Below are 27,395 nucleotides of genomic sequence, written 5' to 3'. Positions count from 1 at the left end.
ACTTTCTGTTGCAGAGGTGTTGGTTAGATCAGGTGAGGTTAAACCGACCTATTAGATTTTTAAAAAAAAATCTAATTTTCATTTTTGGCAGTATCACTGGCCAAACTGGTACAAGTCATAAAAAAATAAACACAAATGAGTTTGCAGCATGCTTTGTCATCACAAAGGCTTAGGTTTGGCTTTAATAACCTCTTATTCTTGTAGCTTTGGCACTCATTTCTATGTGTTAGTGTGAAATATTGCATGACGGTGGAGTGTGTAACTCAGTGTGTAACCTGCAAGTTACACACTGAGTTTTGCGGGATTATCTAAACCACTCTATTTTGAGGTTAAACTGCGAGGAATTAACTTGGTATCTGTAAACTGAGCTCAGTGTTTACAATCGGCAATTCATAATTTACCTTTGGGTCCCTTTCAGAATAAGTTCGACTGACCTCTGGGGTTGATACCCATCAGACTGACTGATTGCTTGTTTTTCTTGCTGAGCTAGATATCCTTTTATGAGTGTCACACACTCCCGTTTCTCAGAAATCAAATTTCAGCATCATGTTATTATTAGAGCAAGCAGAACTGCAAAAATAAAGACCGGGTTACAATAAACCACAATTATCCTCTAAATGTTTGTCATGGTACAGCATATGGTAGAAATCAGTGCCCTGCGGTCTGCTGTGTGTACTGTATCTGTTTTTAGCACCATTAGAGTGAAGAGCCCCATGAACACCAGCAGGGCCTCAACTCAGCACAAGATAATCTGGACCAGATGTGAATTCCCCTACAGCAACCAAGGCACCAATCACAACGCAAATACTCACATACAAACAAGGAACAGCAAGTCACAAGTTTCAAACAACTGAGGTCAAACTCGATTTGTGGACTAGTATTTTGTTACATGATCATGTGCAACACTGTTATCGCCGTGATCTGTCAAACGAGATCATAGCTCACCTTCAGCAGAGTGAATTGATAGGTTCAGAGGTTATTACAGTGCACACGGCAAGTGATAGAAACGCAGGCATGACCGGGTTACAGCCTGAGGCATCAGGCAGCCTGTGCTGTGGAAATATTCGGCCAAAGAAACGACACACCTCAGAGTTGCATGCACACACACACACACACACATTGCAGCTAAAGTAGCTAGACATTTGCTGGCAAAGGTCTGTTTTGGATTGTTGTTGCAAGATCAGTGAAAAGTGAACTCTTGAATAGGCAAAGAAAAGTTTAATACATTTATTACAGCTAAGGAGATACAGTGAGACAGTTTGGCAGGACTTGCGCAAATGTTTGTGTTACATAAGTTGAAGGTCTTGACTTAAGTTCTCTTACAACTCTTATTAACATAGGCAGCACTACAACTGTACTAACAAGTTCACAGTCACAGGCCTCATATTGCTACAATCCTTTTTGTCTTGTGACACAGAGAAGTGAAGAAAAACCTACTCTGTGTCCACAATCCGACATGATGTTTATAATAATGATGGTCATAATAATAATAATTTCTACTTGGTAGGAATTATGGCATTTAAAATAGTGCCAGTACATTGCGTGAGAGTTCATAGCTATTGCTAGTTTCCTGCCTTGTTCCAAGCTAGGCTATAATGTACAAAAATCCCTGTTTGTTTACCAACTCCTGTTACACAATCAGGAGTTCAGCAGCCAAAGTTGGCACAAGGGTACACCTTTGTGCACCGTGAAGGTTCTTATCTATAGCAGATATTATGAAATCATCATGTTACCTAGCAACCACCCACAAACGGGCTAAAAATAAACAATTTGTAGCATCTACGCATCAACAACACTTTATAAAAGCATAATAACATCTTGATTTCGTGACAGCTAACAAAACTGGAATTATCCATGTTGTGTTGTGACGTCGTCGTGTTGCCGAGCAACCACCAAACAACACAGACCAAACAGTACTGTACCATGGGCATGTGCTATTAAATGGCATTTTCAACTTACAGTTGCGTAAAATCATACTATAGAATACTATAGATATCAATTTCTAATAAACACTGATTAAATGGGGAAAAACACGGAACTATAAGAATTACACAAAAGAAAATTCATTTATTAGAAAAAACAAACAAACACATGATAAAAGGATTTTCTCAGATTTTTCTTCTTTTTAAAAAAAACACATCTGGTGACACTAGTAATGTATTATTTTGGTAGTACAGAGTGGTGCTCTGTGAAAAGAAAAAACAGAAGTCACGAGGAAAACATTTGTAGAGCAGAAATAATAAATGACAATATTAGAAATTATTTTTAGTTACTAAGAAAAATCCACAGTGTCAAGAGTGGGGGAATCTTCTCTGTACTTCAGTTCTTCTTTGTATTTTTTTTGCTGAGAAAAATCAGGGTGCGCAGTTCTTTCATAAATCTTTCACAGACCCTCAGAGTAATTCATAAGCCACTCTGTGTCCTCAGTTTACCTAAAAACATTTTGTTCTGTACAGAGCTCAGACAAGTCCTCAGTGAAAATACCGCTATGCACACAGGGAAGAGGGGTGTTAAAGGAGGCGGCAAACCTCAGTCGACCCCTCACCTAAGCGGTGCACGTTAAAACGTCATGTATGTCTCCTCGCCCTCCCTTTCTACTACTGTCCCTCCTCTTTTCTTTCCACTGACCTGACCTGTTCTTCTTTTCTTGGTTTTCTTTCAACTATTAAAATAATTTTCCCCCCATTTTTTGGGGCTGCCACAGAGTTGCACCTATGAGCCTGCATGTTAGTATGTAAGGCAGAATAAACTCACTACTGATAAACAGAATCAAGTTAAACTAAAGAAATTGGTAAATAATACTGCTGTGTGGTTTGTTCCGTTTCATTCACTGAGAAACTTAATGAAAGACATCAACGTCAACTCCTTCACCTGCTGTTGCTTGTGCTGAAAATGAACGATAAATAAATCACACTGTCTTCCTACATTGTCCTTGAAATGTGTCTTGAGTGGCGAGGTGTAGATGCCAGGCTCATACCCCAATGGATTCCTTGTCACCTGCACCATATTTTCCCACAGGAATGGCAACATTCCCCTTCCTGATCATTTTATACGATTTGGTCCTTCCCTCCCCCACCACCTCTTGTCCCTCTGCACTTCAGCTCTGCTCGTATCACACAGAGATGTAATTAATCATGTGGGCACCCTGCTACTCTTAATACTGAGGCTGTCCTCTTTTCCTTCACACTTTATCTAGCTCTGTCTCCTCGAGTCTCTCTCAATGACTTTCTATCTCTCCCTCACACACACACAGACTCATTAATCACCTGTTCACACAGGAATACTCTGTAATGCATGCTAGTGGGATCATTTGGTGGTTAGCCTTTCTTGTCTTTTTTACTATTCTCTCTTTGTACTCGGGTATACCTTGCGCCATCACACGTCAATGTGTTTTCCTCTAATGGCTCTTCTGTCATCAGCGCTCACTCTCCACGATTATCATCGCTGGCAGGCTCGCCCTCTGGTCTTTCGCTATTTTTAGATGTCTGTTGATAAAATCGTTCAAGTTCTTAAAAAGGGCAGGCCGAGAGTCACCACAGCATCATCCCAAAGCCAGGGTAGAACGGCCAGAGAAAAACCCAAACAACTCCACAAAGCAAATGTATTTTGAATCTAACAGCAGCTTATCGTCAAATATATTAAAAGCTTTTTTTTTCTTTTCTTTTTTTTTTAACTCTGGTTCTCTTTACAAAACACTGGCAGATGTCTGGTCCTTGCTTCATTAAGTGCCTGGTACATTTTTATGTTTAGACTGAAGGAGCTTAAAAGAGCTCAAGTTGGCATTAATATAACAGGGATTTAACAGCTAGGCTCGATTAATATTGGAATAGAAAGTTATCTGTATGGGTTGACTGATCCATGTGCAAGTTCACTTGCATGCGCAGCTTTTAGCAGTAGCACAGCTTGAATTCTTACGAAACAAAACAGCACGGATACGAGAGATTTGTTCCTGATTTTGGATGCACACAGCTTTGCACTCAGACTCTCTCTTGCAAGCCTGTTTCTCCTTCTGTGTCTGAAGAAGTCATCTTTGTCTTAGTTGTGTGTGTGTGTGTGTGTGTGTGTGTGTGTGTGTGTGTGTGTGTGTGTGTGTGTGTGTGTGTGTGTGTGTGTGTGTGTGATGTGCGTGGGTGTGTATTTGCATGCGCGTGTGTGTGCGTATATGTTCTTGGCAGGCGCACTTGCTCTGTATCTTTAGGACGCCGTGTCCTGGAACTCGGGTTGATAAAACCCAGCAGGGATGTCCTGTGTTGTCCCAGAGCAAAGACTACACACGCTGTTCTGAGCTATAATGAACAACATGTTGGTTAATGTACAGCTACATATGTCTCGCAAACTCATGTTTCTTTGTGTGCTGATGTCAGAAATAAGATTTTTTTATTGCTTCTTCCGGGATGTATCCCTGACCCCACCAGTTGCTCTGTGTTTGTGTGTACGCGCTCGTTTGTGTGCCCCAGTACTGATAAAAACACACTGACCCAGTGAAGCCTAGGCAAGGTAACATGACTAACCATTACGTTTGCATGATCTACACTGATTGGTCGTTTGAAGTGGGATGGGTGAGCCAACTCCCCCCGACTCAGGCAAAGTGATTGGAGGAAATGTCAGAGTAAACAAGGAGCTCTTTGAGCATGGGGCCTTACACATTATTCAGTTAAAAAAAGACAGAAAAGAGAGCGAAGGAGACGAATCGGAAGCGGTGAGAAAGAGAGAGAGGTTAATATTACATTAGTAAGGCATTTGTGATGTCAGTAGCTTCTTATCTATCTTTAATCGGGTCACAATTGTGGAAAACAGCATTTGTGCATTTTTGTTGCTCCCGTTTACATTGTGATATGTGAATCAGGTTTTAAAGTTGTTTTAAAGATGTAAGTTTTTTTGTCAAAATTAAATTTTTTACCTTAAATGACACTTAAGTTTTGTTTGTGTGTGCCTTAGTTAACCGAATTAACAAACTGTACAAAGGAACTAGAAGCACATTGAGGATCCTACCAGTAAGCACCAGATCCCTCTTCAGCACACACACACATAAAGGAAACTTAAACACACACACAAACTCGGAGAGACACCCAGCCTCTGGCCAGGAAACGCACATATGATTGAAGAGAATGGAATGTTCTGTCTGAGGTCCAGAGCTCAGGGCAGCTGGAACCTGGGCCGAGTGTATGTGTGTGTGTTTATGTGAGCGTGTGTGTGTTTGTGAAGGGTCACAGTATAAATAATCGTCCCCTCTCGGGGAGTGTTAGCACAGACCAGCAGGGCAGTTTATTTATAATCCGCCATCTACGTGTCAAAGACCTGCGTGTCGTCTTCACCTCTGTCTGACGTTACCTGGCTACGCTTTCAGTGCTCTCTGCCACATCTTACACACTCAGATTAGCTGTTCATGCGAGAATGTGTGTTTTATATATATGTTTGCACAAATGACTTTTTTTTTTTTTTTACACATGACTCTCCTCAATTCGTCCAAGTTGTTACATAACATCACATGACCCAGAACCAGAAGGATGGATAGTAGTGAGTTCTACATTACATTATCTTGCACTCCTCAAAAGCCAAATTCCATCCATCCATCCATCCATCCATCCATTTTTTGCCCTTTTTCTGGCTTTCCCCGTGCACCTCTTCCAGTTCTTCCAAGGGAACACTGTCCAGCCAAGTTATGCAGTCTCACCACGTGTCCTGGATCTGCCCTACAGTCTACTCATGCTCAAAACTCCTACCATTCAGAAGGAGTCTTGCTAGAATGCCCTCAAGATGCTGCTTGTATCTGAGATTTCTTTTGGGGGTTTTTTTTGGTTGCGATACAAAGCTAATGGCTGTAGTTGAGAGTAGGAATGCAGATCAACTTCTGATGCCACAACAGTCTGTCCGTCCTCCCCCTCCACTCTCCTGTCACTAATGAACCGTAGCCTCAAACCTGGAGGTACTAATTCTCATTCCCACCACAGTCACCTGCGAACCACCCCGGTGCGAGCTGGCGATCACTGCTTGATGAACCCAAAAGAACCACATCATCTGCAAAAAAGCAGAGATGTGATCCCAAGGCCACCAAAGTGGAAAGCCTCCACTGCTTGGCTAGGCTTAGAAAGTTTTTCCATAAAAGTTGTGAACAGGATAGGTGTCAAAGGATAGCCCTGGTGGAGTCCAGCAGCCATGAGGTTCGACTCAGACTTGCTGCAAAGCACTTTTGAGTAAGTGACTTCTTAAAGTCTGCACTGGCATCCACTTTTACTGCAAATTTTGCACAACAAAGTAAAGTGCCAGTAAATGCACCACTCTGCAAATACAGCTTGCTAACAAGCTGCAATTTTAAATAATAGAAACCCAGTAAATTCATGCAGTAAGAATGAATAGGATCGTTATAGAAAGGTTAGTGTAAATCATAAGCATAGCAGAATTGTAAGAAAACAGAGGAATCATAAAAACTATGACGTTCAGAGTTATCATATCTAAGACCTCTTTGTCCCTTGCGTTTGCCTCAGAAACATTTTATGGTCATATCTGTTGTACATTTGCCAGCAAGCTGTCTACCACCTGTTTGCACAAATGTAATCTTATTTGCACTCTGTAAAGACGCCAAACTTCAGGGGAAGCCAAGACGTATTATAAGCTTGTCCATATATCACTCCTTGATCTTAAATAGTAGCTAAATTTGTGATAGTTGTACACTTGACCCTGCAGCAGTCTCTGTTGACACTGGTGTCAGATCAGTGCTGGTTTACATAATGGCTGATAAAGTTGTATTTGTCTAGGGCTCTCGAAAACATGCACAGTGTACCAGTTGATGGTTAAGTACACCATAGGTGTGAGGCTCAGGTCACGCAGTTTGTCCAATCAGGGAGGTGGAAGCAGGACAAAAGGGGTGGAGTTGTAAGATGTATGGGGTGAAAAGTGCAACCTCAAAGCACCTTTGACTCAGTGCTCTCTAATGACTCCATGACATTATAACCTCATGACACAACTCTTTCCTGCACACATGAAAAGCTGCGCCCTCCTTGCCCCCTCACACCTTTTTCACCTTCACATGAACACTCTCTTGTGTCCACACTTCTCTCAAACGAACACAGAGTACAAGGCAAAGTGAAACTGACCCAGTTCATACATTGGAGTTTAAATATGTACTGTAGCTGGGTGATGAAATACACTTGCAACACCACGTAGACCCTCCCTTTTCTGTACTGCCTGGCTACATTCACATTCACTCCACCAATCACCACTGCTACTGCAAGAACCAATTACAAAGCGCTCCCAGGATCGTTTGAACCAATCAGAGAAATCTGCTTTTAAATGACTTTTCGGTCGTTTCTTTCTTTGCATTTTAAACACGACATTTTGCCTATACATCAGTCTAAATTTCCCGAGTGCACTTACAATCCCCTTGTTTGTTTAAAAACTTCATTGTGCCTATAACACACCTGCACCTCCGGCAAATCAGTTTTGCATAAATGCAAAAATACTCTATGCATTCACTGACACACCTTCAAAAATTTGAGGATTGAGCGAAAGCAGGGAGGGAGATTCCTAGCGTGGTTGCTGACAGTGATTAATTGTTCCCACATGTTGCTGACAGACAAAAAGGCCTATGTGTTCATAAGTTTTAGCTGCAGCTGGTGCACACACACACACACACACACACACACACACACACACACACACACACACACCCGGCTGGGGCCTGTCTCACCAAGCAAATTCAACTTTATCTGGCTACTCTGAGTTAGTTGGCTTTTAAACCTGGATAACCGGTCTGCCAAACAGTTGATAGCTGAACCTGCATTATCTAGGTGAGCAGAGGTGAGTCAGAGAAAACATCATTAGAAAGAGCACTTTATTTTAAATATCAAATCAGATGTTGGTGCAATCTGTGTCTGTTATCAGTTTCATTGGCAAAAATTAAATGATTAAAGCTTCTCGAGCCACACTTATGCCTGTCTAAATATAAAGCTATGGCTAACTTGGAGGTTTGTTTAGCTCAGGAGTGTTTAAATTGCTAGGATGGCTCTTTGTGAGGCTAACAAAATCTGCAAGCACAACTGAATCACAATTATAATTCAAGTTTTTGTCGTCGCTGCCAACGTTCCACTCTTTGTGCCGTGTAAAGATAATCATACTCTGGCTGTCACGTCCTATTTAACCAACAGGTATGAGAGTAATACGGATGCTAAAGTAACTCTCAACAATGCTAAACTGTCAAACTACATCTTTGAAGAAGTATTTTTTTTCTTTTCAAGAAATGAAAAGCAAGGTTGAGTTAAAAAAAAAATCAATTTGTCTGCCTTTGTAACAGGGCCCTCCTGTTAAACTTCAAGTCTCAGAAATTAAAGCTCACCTGAGAGAGAAATAAGAGGTCTGAAGAAAGAAAGAATTTAAAAAGAAAAAAGTCCCAAAAGTTACCTGGATAGTATCAGCAGTTTCATTTTTGTTGCTGTTTGTAGGTGTGTATGTGCGTTATTTAGCTGCCGTGGCTGCATAGTAGGAGCTATGATTCAGAGCTGCTGTCTCAGCGAGCTGTTTTTATTAATGGGCTTCGGGAATACCCCAAAGGAGCTACAGCAGTATGTATACAGTACTCAGCTCACACTGTGAGTTTACCATGTTCACACATAAATTCTTAACGTGCAAATTTTCAGCAAATGAAACAACTTTAATAGTTTGGGGGTGGTAACCATCAGGCACATTTAAAAATAAATCAATAAAAGGAAGTCGCCTCAAAGTAAGAGAATAGTTCCAAGAAAGAGCTGTAATGATATTATCACGTTTTTGAAATCTACTCTCAGGCTACATTAAGTCTTTTGACATAGATTCAACAAGGTGCTGGAAACATTCCTCAGAGATTGTGGTCCATATTTACATGATAGCGTCACACAGTCATTTCAGATATGTAGGCTGCACATCCATGATGTCAGTCCCACGTCACACCTGACAGGAACAAGACATTTTTTGCATTTTCTCTTTTTCAGGCCATTTTCTGTAAACCCTAGACATGATTGTGTGGGAAAATCCCAGCATATGATTGGCTAATTCGATATTTGCACTAACAATCAGTTGAACTGATGTACTTAAAGAAGTGGCCAGTGAGTGCATGTCAGTAATGACGGGAAATTTAAGCTTAAGATGGGCAGGAGGAGGTGGGTTTTAAATTTAAGCTCCAGGACTTTGGATTGGGCTCACCATATGTGTCTTAAGAGTTTTTCTTATGTTTTATATTGAGTTTAATGAACTCATGGAAATTTCAACGATATGCTGGGTGTGTCATTAAATGCAGTAGAAGAATCACAGGAGACAGAAATGAGATGTTGTGGTTTGCACGACAGGCTAAATGTCTGCAAGAAATGCAAAGTAAAAAATGTTTTAAACGGTTAAAAGGTCAGGCCACCAAAATCATAAAACAACATACTTTCCATGTACTAAACCGCAGGCAGTGCTGCATCTATGCACAGTTCGGATTGTGGTGCTCAAGGCAAATTTAAAAAAAAAAAAACACGGAAAACTGTGTCTAGGAAATCCTTGAAATCTCCAGAATAAAAGTGGTGATCAGTGCAGTTTGTGAGGAAGAGTATGTGGGAGGGCTTGCTTCTACTAGTTTATCACACATTGTACTGACAGCATGCACATTATTCATTCTTTCATCTTGTAATCATCATGTTCTTATCCTCCCTTTCACATGGATCCAAATTTTCTCGTCCATGCTGTGGTTGCAGATGCCCTGCTTGCTTTTATCACTTGCCCGTCACACAAAGTTATGAAATATCACACTTGACATTTGAAGGAAACGAGCAATGGCACAAAAAAAGAGATGCATTAAACAAGTGGCTTTCGAGGGAGAAGGACTGATGAAGTATCGGGCGCTGGCAGGTGAATGTTTACACCAGCTGGATAAAGAAACTCTGTTTTTTAAGAAATTCTCCTATTATTCATCCCGCCAAAGTTTTTATTTTTCCTTTACAAAGCCGATCCCCTGCCATTATTTATAACTTCTTGGCAGATGGAAACATTTATGTACGTGTGTGTTCTGTAATAAAGCAGCAATACGTCATGCCTCGAGAGATGCCGGCAGAGGGTAAACACTGGTCTCTCTAGTATTTATTCCCCTCTTACCTCACTGCAGAATACACGGTGCACAATTGAGAAATATGTTCGCACCATCATTCATGATTCTATGCAATGCATAGCAAGGGTCGGAAGAAGCATATGCTCCAACAGAAACAAGTTTTTGCATAACAGTTGCAAACCATTTAAGAGCGTTTTCATATAACTATCACAACCGCACCCATAGTACACGCTCAAATATGCATACACTCACACAGGGTCATGGGTTCAGTTTGGCCCCAGAGATCTTTCTCTGCCAACGCAGCATTCAGAAATGTAACTTAAACCCATTCTCTCTCCTCTCTGACTGAACTGCCTTTGACCAGAATAACAGTCCTGACCAAATTGCCTGTAAACTGTTGCCTGGTAAAGACGGTGCTGCTTCGTGGAAAACAATATTGTGATTCCCACAAAAACAAGAAGATGTTGGTTCTCGCTGATTTGAACCCAGAAGTCTGTTCCGTCTTTATGAGTAAAAATATACATAAGAGGTAAAAGGAGAGGGGAAAATTGCGTGCATGTTGTGGATGGCGGTTGGGTTGTTTATATGGGAGGATATAGCATAGCCCCAGAGTCCCACAGGGCCCATAAGAGCTATGTGTTTGTGAAACAACAGAAACTGCGGAAGAAGGAGGGGATGTGGAAAAAGAAGGAGACTGAGGCAAAATAATTAATTCAGCAAAGCCTGCAATAAATTGAGAAGACGGGGAAAGTGTAATTAATGCTAGAGGCAAGGTTATAAACATATAAGTTAGTGATCCAGAACAGAATTATTTTTCATTAAAATGCATGTTTTTTTTAAGACTCCTAATGGTGTTACTGTGAGTTGAAATTTGAGACTATGGCTGTGTGTACACATTGTTATCCTGTCATAAAAAGATCCATGAAATGATGTCCTGTTATGTAACCAGATGGCGGTGTGTGTGTTGTGTGGGAGCATGTGTGCGATGGCCGGAAAGGGGGGGTGGATGTCCAGATGGATAAGAACATGTTTGTAATTTAGGGATCAAGTTTGAGTTTCAAGTCTTAAATTACTGCTTTTACACAATGCAATCCTCAGTTTAAGCTGCATTATTTAATTATTGAAAAGAGTACTGAAGTGAACAGACTTCTCTAAAGTAAAAAAGGCATGTGAATCTTTGCTATTGTGCAAATGGAAACTCATAATGACACACATGAATAAAACTTGCAAGACCTCTTGTTTAAATAGTATCCCAGTTTTATCAAGCTGTGTTATCTGTTACTGGCCTTTGACTCTTATCTTGTGGTTTAACTATAACCCAAGCCATTGCATCCAAAAGAAGCCAATCTGACTCTCTCAGTCTTTTGTGTTCTGAAACTACTAGAAATATCAGATAGTCACCTCAGTATCACCTGTTCTTAGTTTGGCTAACATAATCATTCTGACACTTCTACACTTCTAACATGAAGTTTAATAAGTACACCACTTTTACCATGCACAATTTTCAAGGTTATGGACAGATAACAGGCTGAAGTTACACATGAACTCCAGGAGGATCAGATCTACACAAGCAGTGAAGTTGCCTTTTGTCCTATGTGGCACATGACAACATTACGGTGATGGGAGATGCATGAAAAAAGATGTGCAGAAGGACCCATGATGGCATGGGTCCTTCTGCATATTACTGGCTCTATTTATAAAAAAGGATGGGTTGTACACGACACAGACTTTGTACTGTTAAGCTGGTAGGGTAAAGAGTGTTTAATGTTAGATGCAACTGAGTTTGACATTTGCGTTTCTGGGTAATGTCTAGAAAACCTCTGGGCTGCAGTGCACGTGTGAAAGTAGCTCGACAATGATTGCTAGTGTGGTGAAAGTCTCTGCACAATGTGAAGCACGAACAAATGTACGCCTGCTAACTATTAATGCTAACATAGTCAGCACCAAGACAACAAGCATTTCAACAGGGTTGTTATGTAGTCATTTGGGCCTTTAATGCGCGCGTACGTCTCTGTGTCGTGAATGAAACTCTTGATCACTGGCAGGGACTGTCATGTGAAAAAGTTGCCCCACAGTGGGCCTTTTGGCCTCTCACAAGAAAAGAGCTCAGAGCTGATCAATACACACCAGCCAAGACAAACAGTCACACGCAAACACACATGATCTGACATATAGAGGCTCTTTGTATGTGTCATTCATTATTGAGGAGGCTTGATTTTTAGAACACTGTCTCTCTCTTTTCTCTTTTATGCCCACAACACAAAAGCTACAGCGGGAACAATGCAGACATCAGTGCTAAGTGGTGCACAATGTTAATGTGAGCCTGTCTATATTTAGTGGATCAACAATTGAAACAATAGGCTTTTGCTGTTTGTACGTCTAGTCACTGAGAAGAACTGTTTACGTGACTGCAGAATGAGCGTTCGTGGGTGGTTTATGGATCAGTGTTGTTGAACTTAATGAGAGGTTTTCATTGAATATTGCACTGGCAAAAAGAAGAATGGATACAAATCCATACTGGTGACAGGCATAGTTTGAGTAATTGTCGCAAAAAGTATTTTCCACACAGCACTCAGCTGAGTCTTCTTCTCTGTTTTGTGTTACAGAATTCCATCCGACACAACTTATCCCTCCACAGTCGTTTCATCCGCGTCCAAAATGAGGGAACAGGAAAGAGTTCTTGGTGGATGATCAATCCAGAAGGAGGAAAGGGTGGTAAGGCTCCACGGCGCCGGGCAGTCTCCATGGACAACAGCAACAAGTACACCAAGTCCGCCCGCGGCCGTGCTGCCAAGAAGAAGGCAGCCCTGCAGGCTGCAGCTGCTGCAGCTGGTGAAGGTGGTGCGGACAGTCCTTCAGGTCTCTCTAAGTGGCCTGGAAGCCCGACCTCACGCAGCAGCGAGGAGCTGGATGCTTGGACAGACTTCCGCTCTCGCACAAACTCCAATGCCAGCACAGTGAGTGGCCGCCTCTCACCTATTCTGGCCAACCCCGAGCTAGACGAGGTGCCTGATGACGAGCCGCCTCTCTCGCCTATGCTCTACTCCAGTCCTGGCAGAACACTGTCTCCTGGGAACGCCAAGACGAATGGGAAGGCTGTGCCGACTGAGCTGCCCCGTTTGGCAGACCTGGCGGGTACAATGAATCTGAATGATGGACTCACAGATGACATAATGGATGAGTTCCTGGAGAACATCAGCATGGTGCCAACCACTTCCAGCCAGACTGCACCAAATGGTTCCTCAGGTTTCAGTTTTGGGTCCAAACCCAATGGGATAGCCTCACCTTCCTCCACTTCCTCTCCATCATCCAATTCTTCTTCTAATGGAAGTGCTAGCTACAGTAACTCCATCTTCGGCCCCCACACGGCGGGCTCCTCTCTGCGTTCGTCCCCCATGCAGACCATCCAGGAGAACAAGCAAACGTCCTTCTCCAGCATCAGCACGACCCGCTTTGGCACCCAGACACTGCAAGACTTGCTCAACTCTGACAGTCACAACCATAGTGATGTAATGATGACCCAGTCAGATCCATTGATGTCACAGGCCAGTGCAGCTGCCCTCGTTTCCCAGAACTCCCGCCGTGGCCTCATGCTCCGCAATGATCCTGTCATGACTTTTGGGACAACTGGAGGACTTCAAAGCAACCAACAAGAGATGCTGCGAAGTAACAACCACAATCACAGCTCTCTGAGGTCTATAAATGGAGGCTTGAACCTAGTGAATGAGGCTAACACTCTGGCTAATGCCAAACAGCAGCTCCTGCTCTCACCCCTGGGAGGAAATGGGTCTTCCTCCATGCAGATTGACACCTCAATCTTCCTGAGTGGGACAGTTAGCAGCAATGGAGGGAACTATCAGGATCGTTTCCCCACAGATCTGGACCTGGACATATTCAATGGCAGCCTGGAATGCGACATGGACTCCATCATCAGGAACGATCTTATGGATGCAGATGGCCTGGATTTTAACTTTGACTCTCTTGCCAACATGAATGGAGTCAGCAACTTCACAAACACCAAGCAGACCTCTCAGAGCTGGGTACCCGGCTGAGAGGGTGGGAGCAGAGCAGGTATGTAAATTGAAGTGTTGTTTGTTTTGAAGTATCTAATGGGGAATTTGATGTATGAGCTAATTAGTTTGTTTGTTTTTTTCCTGAAAAAAACTCTGTAAAATTTGGTCTAGTACACGTCATGCTCACAGTAGGGTTGTAGAGTTATTTGTGTCATGAATAGAGACAGCCTTAGACAAAAGCACTAAGATGATGTGATAATAACAGGAGTCAAGAAAGGACTTCACAGAACAAAATTACTGGGGTTTTTTTCTTTATTGAACCACTTCGACCTTAATTGTTCTTCCTAAATCACATTGACACAATAAAAAAACTTCTCCAGCAGTTTTTTTCCTTACATGTTACATGTTTTTAATAAGGATGTGGACTGCATATACATTTTGGGGAAATAATTATTTGACCCCCTGCTGAATTTGTAAGTTTGCTCACTTATAAAGAAATAAGCAGTGTCTATTTTAAAGGTTGTTTCAATTGATTGACAGAGAAAGAATATCACCCATAAAAGTTATAAATTGATCTACTTGTCATGAGTGAAATAAGTATTTGGTCTGTAAAAGATGAAAATAGCTGCCATGATGTTGTGACATTGAAGATATTGTTTCGCAGCTTTGAATTGGGAATTTTGGCCATTATCATCAATTTTTTTAAAATCCTGTAGTCGTGAGTGAGGGTTGAATATGATCAAGAACCCAGTAAAGCTGCATAATCAAACAGTAGCAACTTGTCTACCACAAGGAAGACTTGCCCAGATACATTCCCTTCATTTGTTTCAATTTATTGTTACCATTTATGAAATGAACATCATGCTTAATTAAATATGACTGAGACCATAAATTCACCAGCAAAACGTTTACTGAGGTTTTTGAGGATTCTCCAGTGATGTCATGATGTCATGTGCACACTGCTGAAGAAATGTCAGTCAACCACTGGTTTCTTGGGTTTCTAGGAAGTATGTGATGAGGACTTGATCAGGAATAATTCATATATTCAATAATTCATATTCAAATGCATGTATTATGAAACATATGCAGAAGTGGTAGCTTTAAGCACCTAACTTGCAGCTGCAAATAACCAGCAGTGAACAGAAATTTGTTGTTAATATGAGCCAGTGACATTTGCCAATCTACTTATTCAAAAATGTGACTTAAAACCTTGAGAAGGGAAAAGATTTTCATTCTTACGAACACAAAAAGATAATCATATCTTTTTCATTCCAGGTCTGACCTGTGTGGTGCAAGAGAAGATCAGACACACAACATCCTTTTTGCCAAACCTGCCATCAGCACAATGTAAAATAACCAACCCTGTGTTTACAGAAGAAGACTTCCTCTTGAGAGCTTTACCTTCGCTCCCACACTGGTGAACCATGAACGATCCTGCAGACTCGAGAGATGCTGCGCATGAGCCCTCAAAGCTTCTTGTGAAACGACAACAGCAAAAACGAAAGCTACATCTAACAATCACAAGAAACTCACAAATCTTAGAATTATGCAATTTTCCTTTGACGCCCAGTCTGCTGATATCAAAGAGACACTGCTTATCAAAAAGGGGTCTTCAGGTGGAAATTGAGGACTAAATGGCAAGCAAAGAATCGAAGGAGAGCATGGTGCAGTTTTTCCCACTGAAGTGTAAAGAGAAAAAAAAAACAAGACATGTTGTGGTGTAAATCAGATCCAGTGGTTTCCTGAGACGTGTAATACTGAAAAAGAAATTCCCACTGTTCTAAGTAATTTTAAATGTCATATGTTGTTGTTGTTGTTGTTTTTTGAGTTCCTGTTTTATCATATTTGTTTCTTAATCAAAAATGTCTGTAGAGAAAGAGTCATTGTACTGGTGAAATGAAAAGGTGGAAATGGGAATGTCGTACTCACTGAGTGGCCACTTATTCAGTCCATGTGTAGACAAACTGAAACGTTGCCCCAGATTGCGAAATCTCCAAAACCCCAGAAGTTTAAATTCCTCAATTTAACACAATGCACTTGCTGTTTTCTATATTATATGATGCATGACTTTGAAATAACAGCAGCATACTGAGGGTTATATTATGATTAGATGATTGCTACAGCTTTTGTTTTATCCTTGTATATATCAAAAGACTAGAGGAAGAAAACTTCTGGTACAGAATAGTGCAGGGCAGGTAAAAATTCAAGAGGGAAAAGATCTTGTATGTCTTCTCATTGCTTTCCTAACTTCTGGTGAGTTCTGTTGAGGTCATTTATCACAGCATTCGATGTAGCCAAAACAAAAACCTGTGTCCTAGGGTTGTGAACATTTCCACACCACAACAGGTGCTATATAAACAGTGTTGAATCCTGTCCTGCGAGGAAGCTGTGCATATTTTCTGTTCTTTTTTTTTTCCTGTTTTTACCCAAAACCCACAGAAGCCTAGAGCTGCGGCCACTTGTAGCATGATAAGTTTGAGCAAAGGGAGAAGGTTGTTGTCTTTTTTTTTTTCTTTTATAGGCTCATTCCTCTAGAAGCCATTTGTTTCTTGATTAAAACAATAAGCTATCTCTGTATATTGCCAAATTACTTGAAATAAACAGTAGGATATGCTGGCAGCCAAATGACAGCACACACATTTATGCACACACTTAAAATACACACACACACACACACGGGGAAAAAAAAAAAAAAGCAAAAAATAGCAGGGATCCATGTTAAGCTCTGCTGGTTTCTTGTCGTGAGATTGTGGGGCTTGTTATGCATATACAGAATCACTCAGGGGGTGAGGAAGGAAGGCTTTCCATTTAAGAAACGTCAAGCCACAGTCGAGTAGTATTTTAACGTTTCTTGGGGGGGAAAACATATTTTCTTTGTGTTTCTGAACTTGTAACCTGTGAACTTTTGGCCACCAGGATGAAGAATTAGAAGGACGATAAATGTCAGGATTATTACTTCACACAGTCTGTTGTTTTTTGGTTTTGTTGTCATAGCTTTTTTCTCCTCTTGTTTGACTCTTGACACACACACACACACACACACACAGATCCCCTCGTGGACACGCCTGGTGCTCCTGCAGGTGACTTCCTGTATCTCCTAAATACATGTTAACGTGTGTACGTGTTTATTGATGGAGTTTTATTTCAACTGAATTAATCTCACGAGGGTTTGTAGCTCCTCGCGGTGCATACAGAACAGCCGACTGTATGCATGTATGTATTTATGCATTATGAACCGTGTGAAATGCATATTTACTCGCTGTATGTCCTTATATGCTCATGTAGTACTTGACCCTTGGGGTTTGTCATACCTCTGAATTTGAAGAAATAGCAAATACATCATGCGCCGGGTAGGGAGGGAAAACTGTTACCAGCAATTTTAATTGTTGAACCAGATTTTGGAAATGGTGGAAGGCACCATTGTTGTAGCATCTGGAGACCCCTTCTCCATTTGGGGGCAGTGACATGAAGTGTATTCCCTGTCATGTATATCAGTGTACAGATTCGTGTATATCTCTTTGAAGCTAAGGAAGGAAGGAGGAGTGGGTGTGCATGGTTGGCTAGAATGGTCTGTTGTACTAACTGAGGTTTAGCGCATGAGCTAGCTGGACCTTTCTCAACCTGAGAGGAACACTGTGTTTTTAGTGCTAAAACACTCTGTTCCTTTTTAAAAAATAAAAAAATAAAAAAGTAATAATCAGGGCTTAAAGAGGAGCACTTGCACCATCCTCCGATATTATTATTATTATTATTACAAACCCATTACACTGACGTAGTGAAAATGTCAGCAAGCTGGAATTACCAACACCTTGCTACATCTAAAATTTCCAGAACACTATCTGTCTTTTCTGTTGTCAGGGGGACTCCTGAGCCATCACCTGAACTGTTAAGCATTTGAATTCATCTACACTGTCTGTACTTAAAATTACTTACTCCTGTGAAGACGACAGGCAAAGTGAAATCCGGGGAACGCAGTCATCTTTGAAAAGAGCTCTTATCAATTTGGGAAATATCAAATCTAAAAGGCGTTCCTAACATTATGTGCACTCGGCTCGGTGTAAAAATGCATCGACTCTTTGGGAGGGTAGTTTTCTCGTAGTCATAGCTGAGCAGGCCTTTCACAAAACCACTGCTTCATTCAGGCACAGATGACCTCCTCTCATGCTCGACACACACGCGCAGAACAAAATATGCTGGTTTAAAGCTGAGAAAAGCAAAAATAGACACATACCACTAGAAACCTTAATCACCTCTTGGACATTTTCTTTATATTATCTTCTTATGAGTCCTTCCATCCTTGTTAAGAAGCCCAGGCCAGCTCCCTTTCATACACACTCTGAACTTTTCCCTTTGAACTTTTGCTCTTTATTAATCTTGCTTATTCTCAACTTAATGTTAGTGGGTATTTTCCTGTGTATTACATTTTGAATTTTGAAGTTTGTATAAGAAATAGTGCGCATGTAAATAAAGCTTGGTGAGGCTCCACACACTCTGTGTCCTTGTCTTCACTTAATTTTCAGAAGAGAAGATTAGAAGTTCATATATTTCACAAGTGATGTGCAGAAGAAGATTTTCTATTGACAGTTCATATTGCCCAGTAGGAATTTTCAGCACAGGAAGGAAAGCGCTATAGCTCTTGCTTTGCTCGCCTTGCACACGCTGTATATTCACAAGTGTGTGTTTGTGTGCTGGAGCACGAGTGCATGAACAAATTTGACCGTGCACTCCCTCCAGAACATAAATCTCTTCCTCGTGTCAGTCTGGGTGGATCAAAACAGCTCCATGTTGTACTCCAGTTCTTGGAAGTAATCTTGCACAATGTTTTGTGTGAGGCCGAATAAAATGAGAGCAGACGTACAGCAGCTCACTGATACCTGACACTGGGACGGGTACTTTTCCTCTGTTGTTGTGTAACATACAGAGTGGGAGAAGAGGAACAGTCAGAAACAGAGTGTAGCATGCCTTCACGCAACACTAACACAGATATCAATCCCCAGTGACAGATCTGACCTCTTCTTGTTTTCTCTCAGATGGGCCAAAAGCCCTGACTCCCACAAATCATGGGACGTGCACAATCATATCATCTGCATTTTAACTGATAAGTTCAGGTGTGCACAAGTGTAAAGTAAGTAAGTGACTAAGATTTCCTTTCAAGATAAAGATCACAAAGTGCGTCAGAACAAAAGATCATAAAGACAATGGTTAAACAAACGCTGTTTTTGTGGCTTCAAAGCTGACAGTAATCTCATCCATAAAACTATGGGGTTATTGGGGAACCTTCTAAGGGAGGCTTGGGCTTCTGAGTTGATTAATTCCAATCAGTTAAAGTGACGATCTCTTACAAGAAGACTTGAATGCACTTAGGAAATAAGATCCAATTATCACGATAGCATTACCATAGGCAGGGCATCTAAATGTCCTGTTGCCTCATTTTTCCAGAGAGGAATGCAGTGACTTGTGCAGCAATACGATGCATAATAGATTTAACATTTCCAAGTCATTAAAGACACTTATTTGTAACTTCAACCTTTGCATTCATCCCACAACTGCTACTGTAATGAGGCGATCTGCACGTCACTGGAAAGCTGAAAAAAACTCCCCATCAGTAAAGCACACCACTGTTAACTGAAATTGCTAAACGTGTAAACACTTTCACATAAATGCGTCACATCAATTCAGTTAAACATTAATATTATAACTTTCCACTTGTCATATAGGCAATCTGGAGAATTTCGCAATCTAAGATGAAGTTAATATTCTATGATTACAGTTAAAAATTCACACATTAGATTGCTGAGGTTGATTTTTCAGTGTCTTTAAATGTAGCTTAGTAATTCTCCATCAATGTGTTTCCGTAATTCTTTGACATTTAGCATTAAGATCGTCTTTAGGAACTTCTATTTAAGATATATGCAGAAATGTAGAACATTTTAGGGTATTCAGCATCTAAAGTTTAGTCATCGTGGAGCTTCACAACAAGAATCTACTGTGCTGTTTGTCAGCGCGTCATTAAAAATGATCACATTGTACACTCACTGGACACTGTATTACGTGGCATAGATTCAACAAGGTGCCGAAATGATTCCTCTGAGATTTCTGTCCATGTTGAAATGATAGCAACACACAGCTGCTGCAGATGTGTCAGCTGCACATCCATGATTTGAATCTCTTATCCCACCACATCCCGAAGACGCCTTATGGGATCGAGATCTGGTGACTGTGGAGATCATTTGAGTACAGTGAACTCATTGTGATGATCAAGAAACCAGCTTGAGATGATTTGTGCTATGGTTTGTTATTATGCTGGAAGGGATGGACATAGTCAGCAAAAATACTTAGGTAGTCTGTGGTGTTTAAACAACTTTGGTACTGAGGGGCCCAATGTGTGCCAAGAAAACACCCACTACATATCACCTGATGAATGCTCGTGTAGGTAAGGAAATTCCAGAAAGCTGATTTTGTTCATCTGGACTCATCTGGATTTTTACACTCAGCCATGTGACTTCTTCAGTCTCAGCTGACTGCAGGTTTTCCCAGCCTGATAAACAGTACATCTGCATAATGATCGGAAATTGTACTAGAGACTAACAATGGGCTGTTAGGTCAGTTTCATGATTGTTAATATGCATATATAACCACTGAACAATCATCATAATGCAAATATACTGGTTATGCTACATCCAGATGAACTTAAAAAAAAAACACCAGCAATAAGAAAAACACTGCAATAGCACACAAAACACAACGGAAATAGGATAAACAAAACACAAATAGGAAAGAACAGATTTCCAAAAGCACAAGGGAAGTGTTTCTGGAGAGACAATAACCAATAACCACTTGCAGGAACCAAAATATGCTAAGAATTGCATTGGGAGGCACTTAAAAGAAGTGGAGGATCTATCGGGTTTGTGAGGAAAGAAAAGATGAGCTGTAAGCATGTTAGCCTAACTCTTAGCCTAAAAATCTGTCATTGGTATTACATGAATCATGATAAAACAGGCATACCATGTTTTGGGTTCCTGCAACTGCTCCGTCGGGTTATTGTCTCCCCAGAAACACTTCCCTTGTGTTTTTTCCTAGTTCTGTTTTCATTTTTCCTATTTCCGTTGTGTTTTGTGTGCTTTTGCAGCATGTTTCTTATTGCTGATGTTTTCTTAAGTTGCAGTCCATTTGGCCTCTCAGGGCCACCGTACATTTGAGCCAATATTCAGATCAGATATAATACTACAACAGACAAACTTCAGATGTTACAGTATAAATAGGTGGGCTATATCTTCACAGCACCTGAACAAAGAGTCTTCTTCTAAATTGTCTTCTGCTCTTTGTCAGGTATAAAAAATCAAAAATATTTTATAAATCCTACGTTGTGCTGCCGTATACAGTATGGTCCATTCATAACAGCACTGCTTGTCATTGTTACCTAACCTACATGCATCAGGTACTTTATCTCTGCCAGTGCGGTCGTGTCATTTGTTCTCAAATGCACAAAAGAACCTCAAACAAAGTCCTTTCACCCTCAGATACTTCAAATGCTCTTTCATAAAGAAGAGGCATTTCATAACAAATAAAAGAACTGAAAAAGGAAACTTCTAAGGCTCACTGTTAATTACAAAATAGTCAAAGATATGTTATGACTGAGGGAGCAGGCTCGCCACAACTACAAATACCAAAGTCACATTTCAGCAGCCACCTGACTGACTACTTGTCTGGCGTGGCTGCAGTCACACCAGTCTGTGTGAGGTCAGTGAGGTTACTGAATTATTGAAAACGCCTCTGAACCTTTCTGTTTGCTTTTTCTGCCTATTTTAAGGCAAAAAAAAACTGTATTCATTTACATGATTTGTGCTTTTGAACCGACTAGCTATTAAGAATAGCTTTAGCTTTAGTTTTTACATGCGGGTATGAGGGCATACTAAATATTACACAGCAATTTTCACTTTGGATTTTGTTGGGCGAGGTGACAATAGTGCATTCCTAAGTTCTATGCACACGTAATTTTCTACATAGCTTCTGCCGGTTGTTTCGTTGGCTGGTTTAATTTTTAAGTCAGAGGTAAAAAAAACTTTATCTCATTGTTTGTCCAACATCTTGATCTCCACCCACAGGGTGTTTATTTGTCTCTGCCTTGTTCCATGTCAATGGGCGCACATTCGGTAAATGTCATCTTTGTTTTAATGTAGGAAATTAACCTGAACACGCTGTACACTAACAGTAATCAGCACATGATGATTCATCGGAGAAATGTTAGTCATAAGAACGGGCCATGGTTGTGGGTGTGCAAGTGTTCGTGTTTTACATTTTGTATCACCAATGTCCTCTTATCTCCAGACTGTAAACCGATGAGGGCGATAGCATGCTGTGTGTGCAGGTCTTTTCATATGGGTTTGCATTTGCTTGTTTGCATCCAGATTAAGTGGCATTGTGTCTCACAGGTGAGGCTTTTAAACAAATGTGTGGTTAAATTGCTCTCAGTGTCACCTGTGATGGAGGTGGTTTGTTCCTTATAATCCTTCTGAAAGTCAAAAACACACAGATGATGCTTTAAGGCATTAGTCATAGCATAAAAAGAAACCATCTGGTCTTTTCTGTGTTTAACGCCCTCCTCAACAAGCATTTTCTTATGTGTTCCTATGTGTTTCCAGGTCCTGTCGTGTGGCCTTTTTTCCTGTGGTCCCCATTTTATCTCGTGGGCTTGACCTAGCACTGAATCTTCACTACTTTGCAATCAGTCTGCACAGCTGAAACCCATCTATAATCAAGCACTGTTACATTTAAACCCTGGTTTCTCTTGCATGCCAACGTTGTATTTGCTAGGGTAATCATATTTGATGGCCAGCTAAAGCAGCCATCACCAGGCCAACTCTGTATCGCCCAACAAGCTCAAAGTAAAAGTAAAATAAATTTTAAAGATTACAATTACATTAATAATAGTATGGTCTAAAAATACGAAAGCCATGATTGTGTTATCAGTTTATTGTGTTAACTGTATCATTAGCAGGAAATGTATATATCTGTTCATCCAGCATTAATTACAAATGATTTCGAAATATTTTATTGTATTAAATTTTTCATTGATTTCATTTTTAATGCCATTTTAATAGCTAATATCCATTAATATAGCTTGATAGAAAGTACTACATAGGATAAATTGTCATCCCTATTAATTCAATAGAACGATTTAACAATTCCAGGCATTTAAACACTGAACATTTTTAAGGGCAGTGATTCAAAGGTCTGGAATATAGCTACCACGCCAGGCTGTTAGACAATGCTGTTGATGTCAGTGTTTAGAAAGCCCCAAGTGTGAATCATAGTTTCGTCTATTGTGACAGCTCCTACACCACATAAGGCGACCTGCTATCACCTGACAAAAGAAGAAATCAAGGTACGGTAGTGGGTAGGTGCCAGTCAAGTAACTGGAAGCTTGCCTTTGAAATGCTGATGCCACTCATTCCTTTCAAGCATGCATGCAGTTTTACAAAGAAAACAGAATTAGTTGATAGCTTATGGTAGGCGTCTGCCTTTTTGAAAGGCGATAAGCAACAGCCGCAGAGCAGAAATGCTCTTCTAGTTCATTAAAACACAAATTCATCACATTAGAGAAAAGAAATTTCACCCCCTCCCCCATTGATTTTGCCTCTACATTAGTCTAAACTCTGTTCTCCAATCCAATCTGTTCTTTGATCACTGGATGGACAGTTTTTCACCCCGCCTTTGGGTTTAGTCATTCATAATGAGTATGACCAACCACACTGTCACATGTGGTCGGGCAGCACATAATACAGCAAATGTTTGGACCATAACCAAAAGCTTAAGCATTAATAACTTTGTAATTTTAAAAAAAAGCAACCCAGAGACAAGGAGTCACCGTGGCTTCTGGCTTCCAGTGCGGTTATTCATAATGACAGGTTAGGCCTGACAAAAGGATAAAACAAACAGAATACAGAGTTATAGATGACATAGGGTATCCGTGTACTCACGCACATCTATCTATTTATTTATCTATTCTGCACACAAGTGGAGACACATGATATCATGCACACACACTGACTGGCTAATGAGGAGTGAGTCATCATGTGGTGTGGGGTTCAAAGTGTAAACAAGATGAAGATGTGATGGATCTGCTGAGATATGGCCATTAGTGGGCCTCTCACCCCCCAGCACTGACATTGCCCCAGTGATGGATGTGGTGGCTTTGTCTTAATCTTGATAGCTCGCTCCTCGGCTGATCTCTGTGCGTTATCTGAACTGGTGCTTCACACACACCAACACAAACACGTGCGAGTACACATGCTAATTGCTGCTGGCCACACGAGGATAGATCCATGACACCGTGGGTAGGTGGGTGGGGAGACCTGAGAAGTGAGCAGTCGTAAATGATACTTATGTGTGTGTGTGTGCGTGTGCGTGCATGTCAGTGTCCATGCGCAGGCTAAGTGCTGCAGAGGAATGATGTCATCTCTGTAATGGCACACTGGCACAGAGCGGTTGAGCTTTGTCCCACAGCACCTCCATTCACAGACTGTGATCAGCGTCATCAAGGCAGATTATAGCTCGCACTCACAGCCTGTGGTGGGACGCCAGATCTCTTCACACTGAACAGCCCTTTTGTAATTACAGATTCACACACACAAACACAACGAGCGTCTACCAGCAGACAAAAGAAAATAAAACAATCATTATTACAGTCTGACAAATAGTGCCCGACAAATCAGTTTAACAAAAGCAATCGCAGCTTTTTGAGTCTCTTTCTTTTGCTCTAGGATTCACACCACGTGTATCTATATGGGAAAATCAAAAGTGCAATCATCAGAGGATGTGATGCACGTAAGAGATGAGGTGCAATGAAATGACAAAGTCATACCAGCGGATGAGAAGCGATAAAATTCATAGTGTCATAAAGGGGCACATGAGCCTTGTCTCCTCTGTCTGCCCTCACATCATCCCAGCCACAGCCGCTTTTTGACTACCCCGAAGAGCAAAATAAAACCTGCAGCACAAATTCCATGCAAGAAATGTCTCTTTTTCAACATCGGATCTGTTTTGTTTTTACTGTTTTTAATTAAATATTGGGTTTGAATTATTTTCCAATTAATTACATTTTATATAACAAGCCAAATTAGTTTTTTGGAGATGTGATTGTACAGTCATGTAAAAAATATAGACACTATTTCATTTCTGTGGTTTAATGTATCAGGAAAAAAGAATCATCAATCATCAGCAGCAATAACTTAAAATAATCACATACAGCATGACTTTAACACTCTCACTTCTTTGCATCACTTCAGTTCACTTAGGTTTACAGGTGTTTGTTCATGAACAGCTCTTTTAATGTCCCATCACAGCAGTTCACTTATGTTCAATTCAATTCAATTCAATTTTATTTATATAGCGCCAAATCACAACATAAGTCGCCTCAAGGCGCTTCATAGATACAGAGAAAAACCCAACAATCATATGACCCCCTATGAGCAAGCACTTTGGCAACAGTGGGAAGGAAAAACTCCCTTTTAACAGGAAGAAACCTCCGGCACAACCAGGCTCAGGGAGGGGCGGCCATCTGCTGCGACCGGTTGGGGTGAGAGAAGGAAGACAGGATAAAAGACATGCTGTGGAAGAGAGACAGAGGTTAATAACAGATATGATTCAATGCAGAGAGGTCTATTAATACATAGTGAGTGAGAAAGGTGACTGGAAAGGAAAAACTCAATGCATCATGGGAATCCCCCGGCAGCCTATGTCTATTGCAGCATAATTAAGGGAGGATTCAGGGTCACCTGGTCCAGCCCTAACTATATGCTTTAGCAAAAAGGAAAGTTTGAAGCCTAATCTTAAAAGTAGAGATAGTGTCTGTCTCCTGAATCCAAACTGGAAGCTGGTTCCACAGAAGAGGGGCCTGAAAACTGAAGGCTCTCCCTCCCATTCTACTTTTAAATACTCTAGGAACAACAAGTAGGCCTGCAGAGCGAGAGCGAAGTGCTCTAATAGGGTGATATGGTACTACAAGGTCGTTAAGATAAGATGGGGCCTGATTATTTAAGACCTTGTATGTGAGGAGCAGGATTTTGAATTCAATTCTGGATTTAACAGGAAGCCAATGAAGGGAAGCCAAAACAGGAGAAATATGCTCTCTCTTTCTAGTCCCTGCCAGGACTCTTGCTGCAGCATTTTGGATTAGCTGAAGGCTTTTCAGTGAGTTTTTTGGACATCCTGATAATAATGAATTACAGTAGTCCAGCCTGGAAGTAATAAATGCATGAACTAGTTTTTCAGCGTCACTCTGAGACAGGATATTTCTAATTTTAGAGATGTTGCGCAAATGGAAGAACGCAGTCTTACATATTTGTTTAATATGTGCGTTGAAGGACATGTCCTGGTCAAAAATGACTCCAAGGTTCCTCACAGCGTTACTGGAGGCCAAGGTAATGCCATCCAGAGTAAGAATCTGGTTAGATACCATATTTCTAGGTTTTTCAGGGCCGAGTACAATAACCTCAGTTTTATCTGAATTAAGAAGCAGAAAGTTAGCGGCCATCCAGGTCTTTATGTCTTTAAGACATTCCTGCAGTTTAACTAATTGGTGTGTGTTATCTGGCTTCATGGACAGATAGAGCTGGGTGTCATCTGCATAGCAGTGAAAATGTATGCTATGTCTTCTAATGATGCTGCCTAAGGGAAGCATGTATAATGTAAACAGAATTGGTCCTAGCACTGAACCCTGTGGAACTCCATAATTAACCTCAGTGTGTGAAGAGGACTCTCCATTTACATGAACAAATTGGAGTCTATTAGATAGATATGATACAAACCACTGCAGTGCAGTACCTGTAATACCTACAGCATGTTCTAATCGCTCTAATAGGATATTATGGTCGACAGTATCGAATGCTGCACTAAGGTCTAGCAGGACAAGCACAGAGATGAGTCCACTGTCAGAGGCCATAAGAAGATTATTTGTAACCTTCACTAAAGCTGTTTCTGTGCTGTGATGAGCTCTGAAACCTGATTGAAACTCTTCAAATAAACCATTCCTCTGCAGATGATCTGTTAGCTGTTTGACAACTACTCTTTCAAGGATTTTTGAAATGAAAGGAAGGTTGGAGATTGGCCTATAATTAGCTAAGACTGCTGGGTCTAGAGATGGCTTTTTGAGTAAAGGTAAATGTTGAATTCTGGACTTTGACTGGGCCAGTATTAAACCTTTTCTTTTTCAGCCATTCTGTTGTAGATTTACTGCAGCTCTTGTGATCTTTACCCTGTTGCATGACCCAGTTTTGGCAAAGCATTAGCTGTCAGACAGATGGCCTCACATTTGAATACTTTGTTAT

General features: G+C 40.9%; 1 protein-coding gene and 1 long non-coding RNA gene across 2 annotated transcripts in view; one reads left to right on the top strand and one right to left on the bottom strand.

Moving 5' to 3' along the window:
- Nucleotides 1-18,556, top strand: part of foxo3b (forkhead box O3b) — a 44,225-nt gene extending 25,669 nt beyond the window's left edge. The window contains exons 3-4 of the mRNA XM_004568804.5: nt 12,661-14,125; nt 15,343-18,556. Coding sequence (XP_004568861.2) covers nt 12,661-14,106 — 1,446 coding nt within the window. The 3' untranslated portion in view covers nt 14,107-14,125; nt 15,343-18,556. The remainder of the gene's footprint in view (nt 1-12,660; nt 14,126-15,342) is intronic.
- Nucleotides 1-27,395, bottom strand: part of LOC143412619 (uncharacterized) — an 80,049-nt gene that overhangs the window by 35,252 nt on the left and 17,402 nt on the right. The gene's annotated exons all lie outside the window — the stretch shown is intronic.

This window comes from Maylandia zebra, linkage group LG15 (genome assembly GCF_041146795.1).
Source record: "Maylandia zebra isolate NMK-2024a linkage group LG15, Mzebra_GT3a, whole genome shotgun sequence".
In the NCBI taxonomy this organism is placed as follows: Eukaryota; Metazoa; Chordata; class Actinopteri; order Cichliformes; family Cichlidae; genus Maylandia; species Maylandia zebra.
Note: the sequence above shows the minus strand (reverse complement) of the source record. Positions and strands in the feature narration are given on the sequence as shown.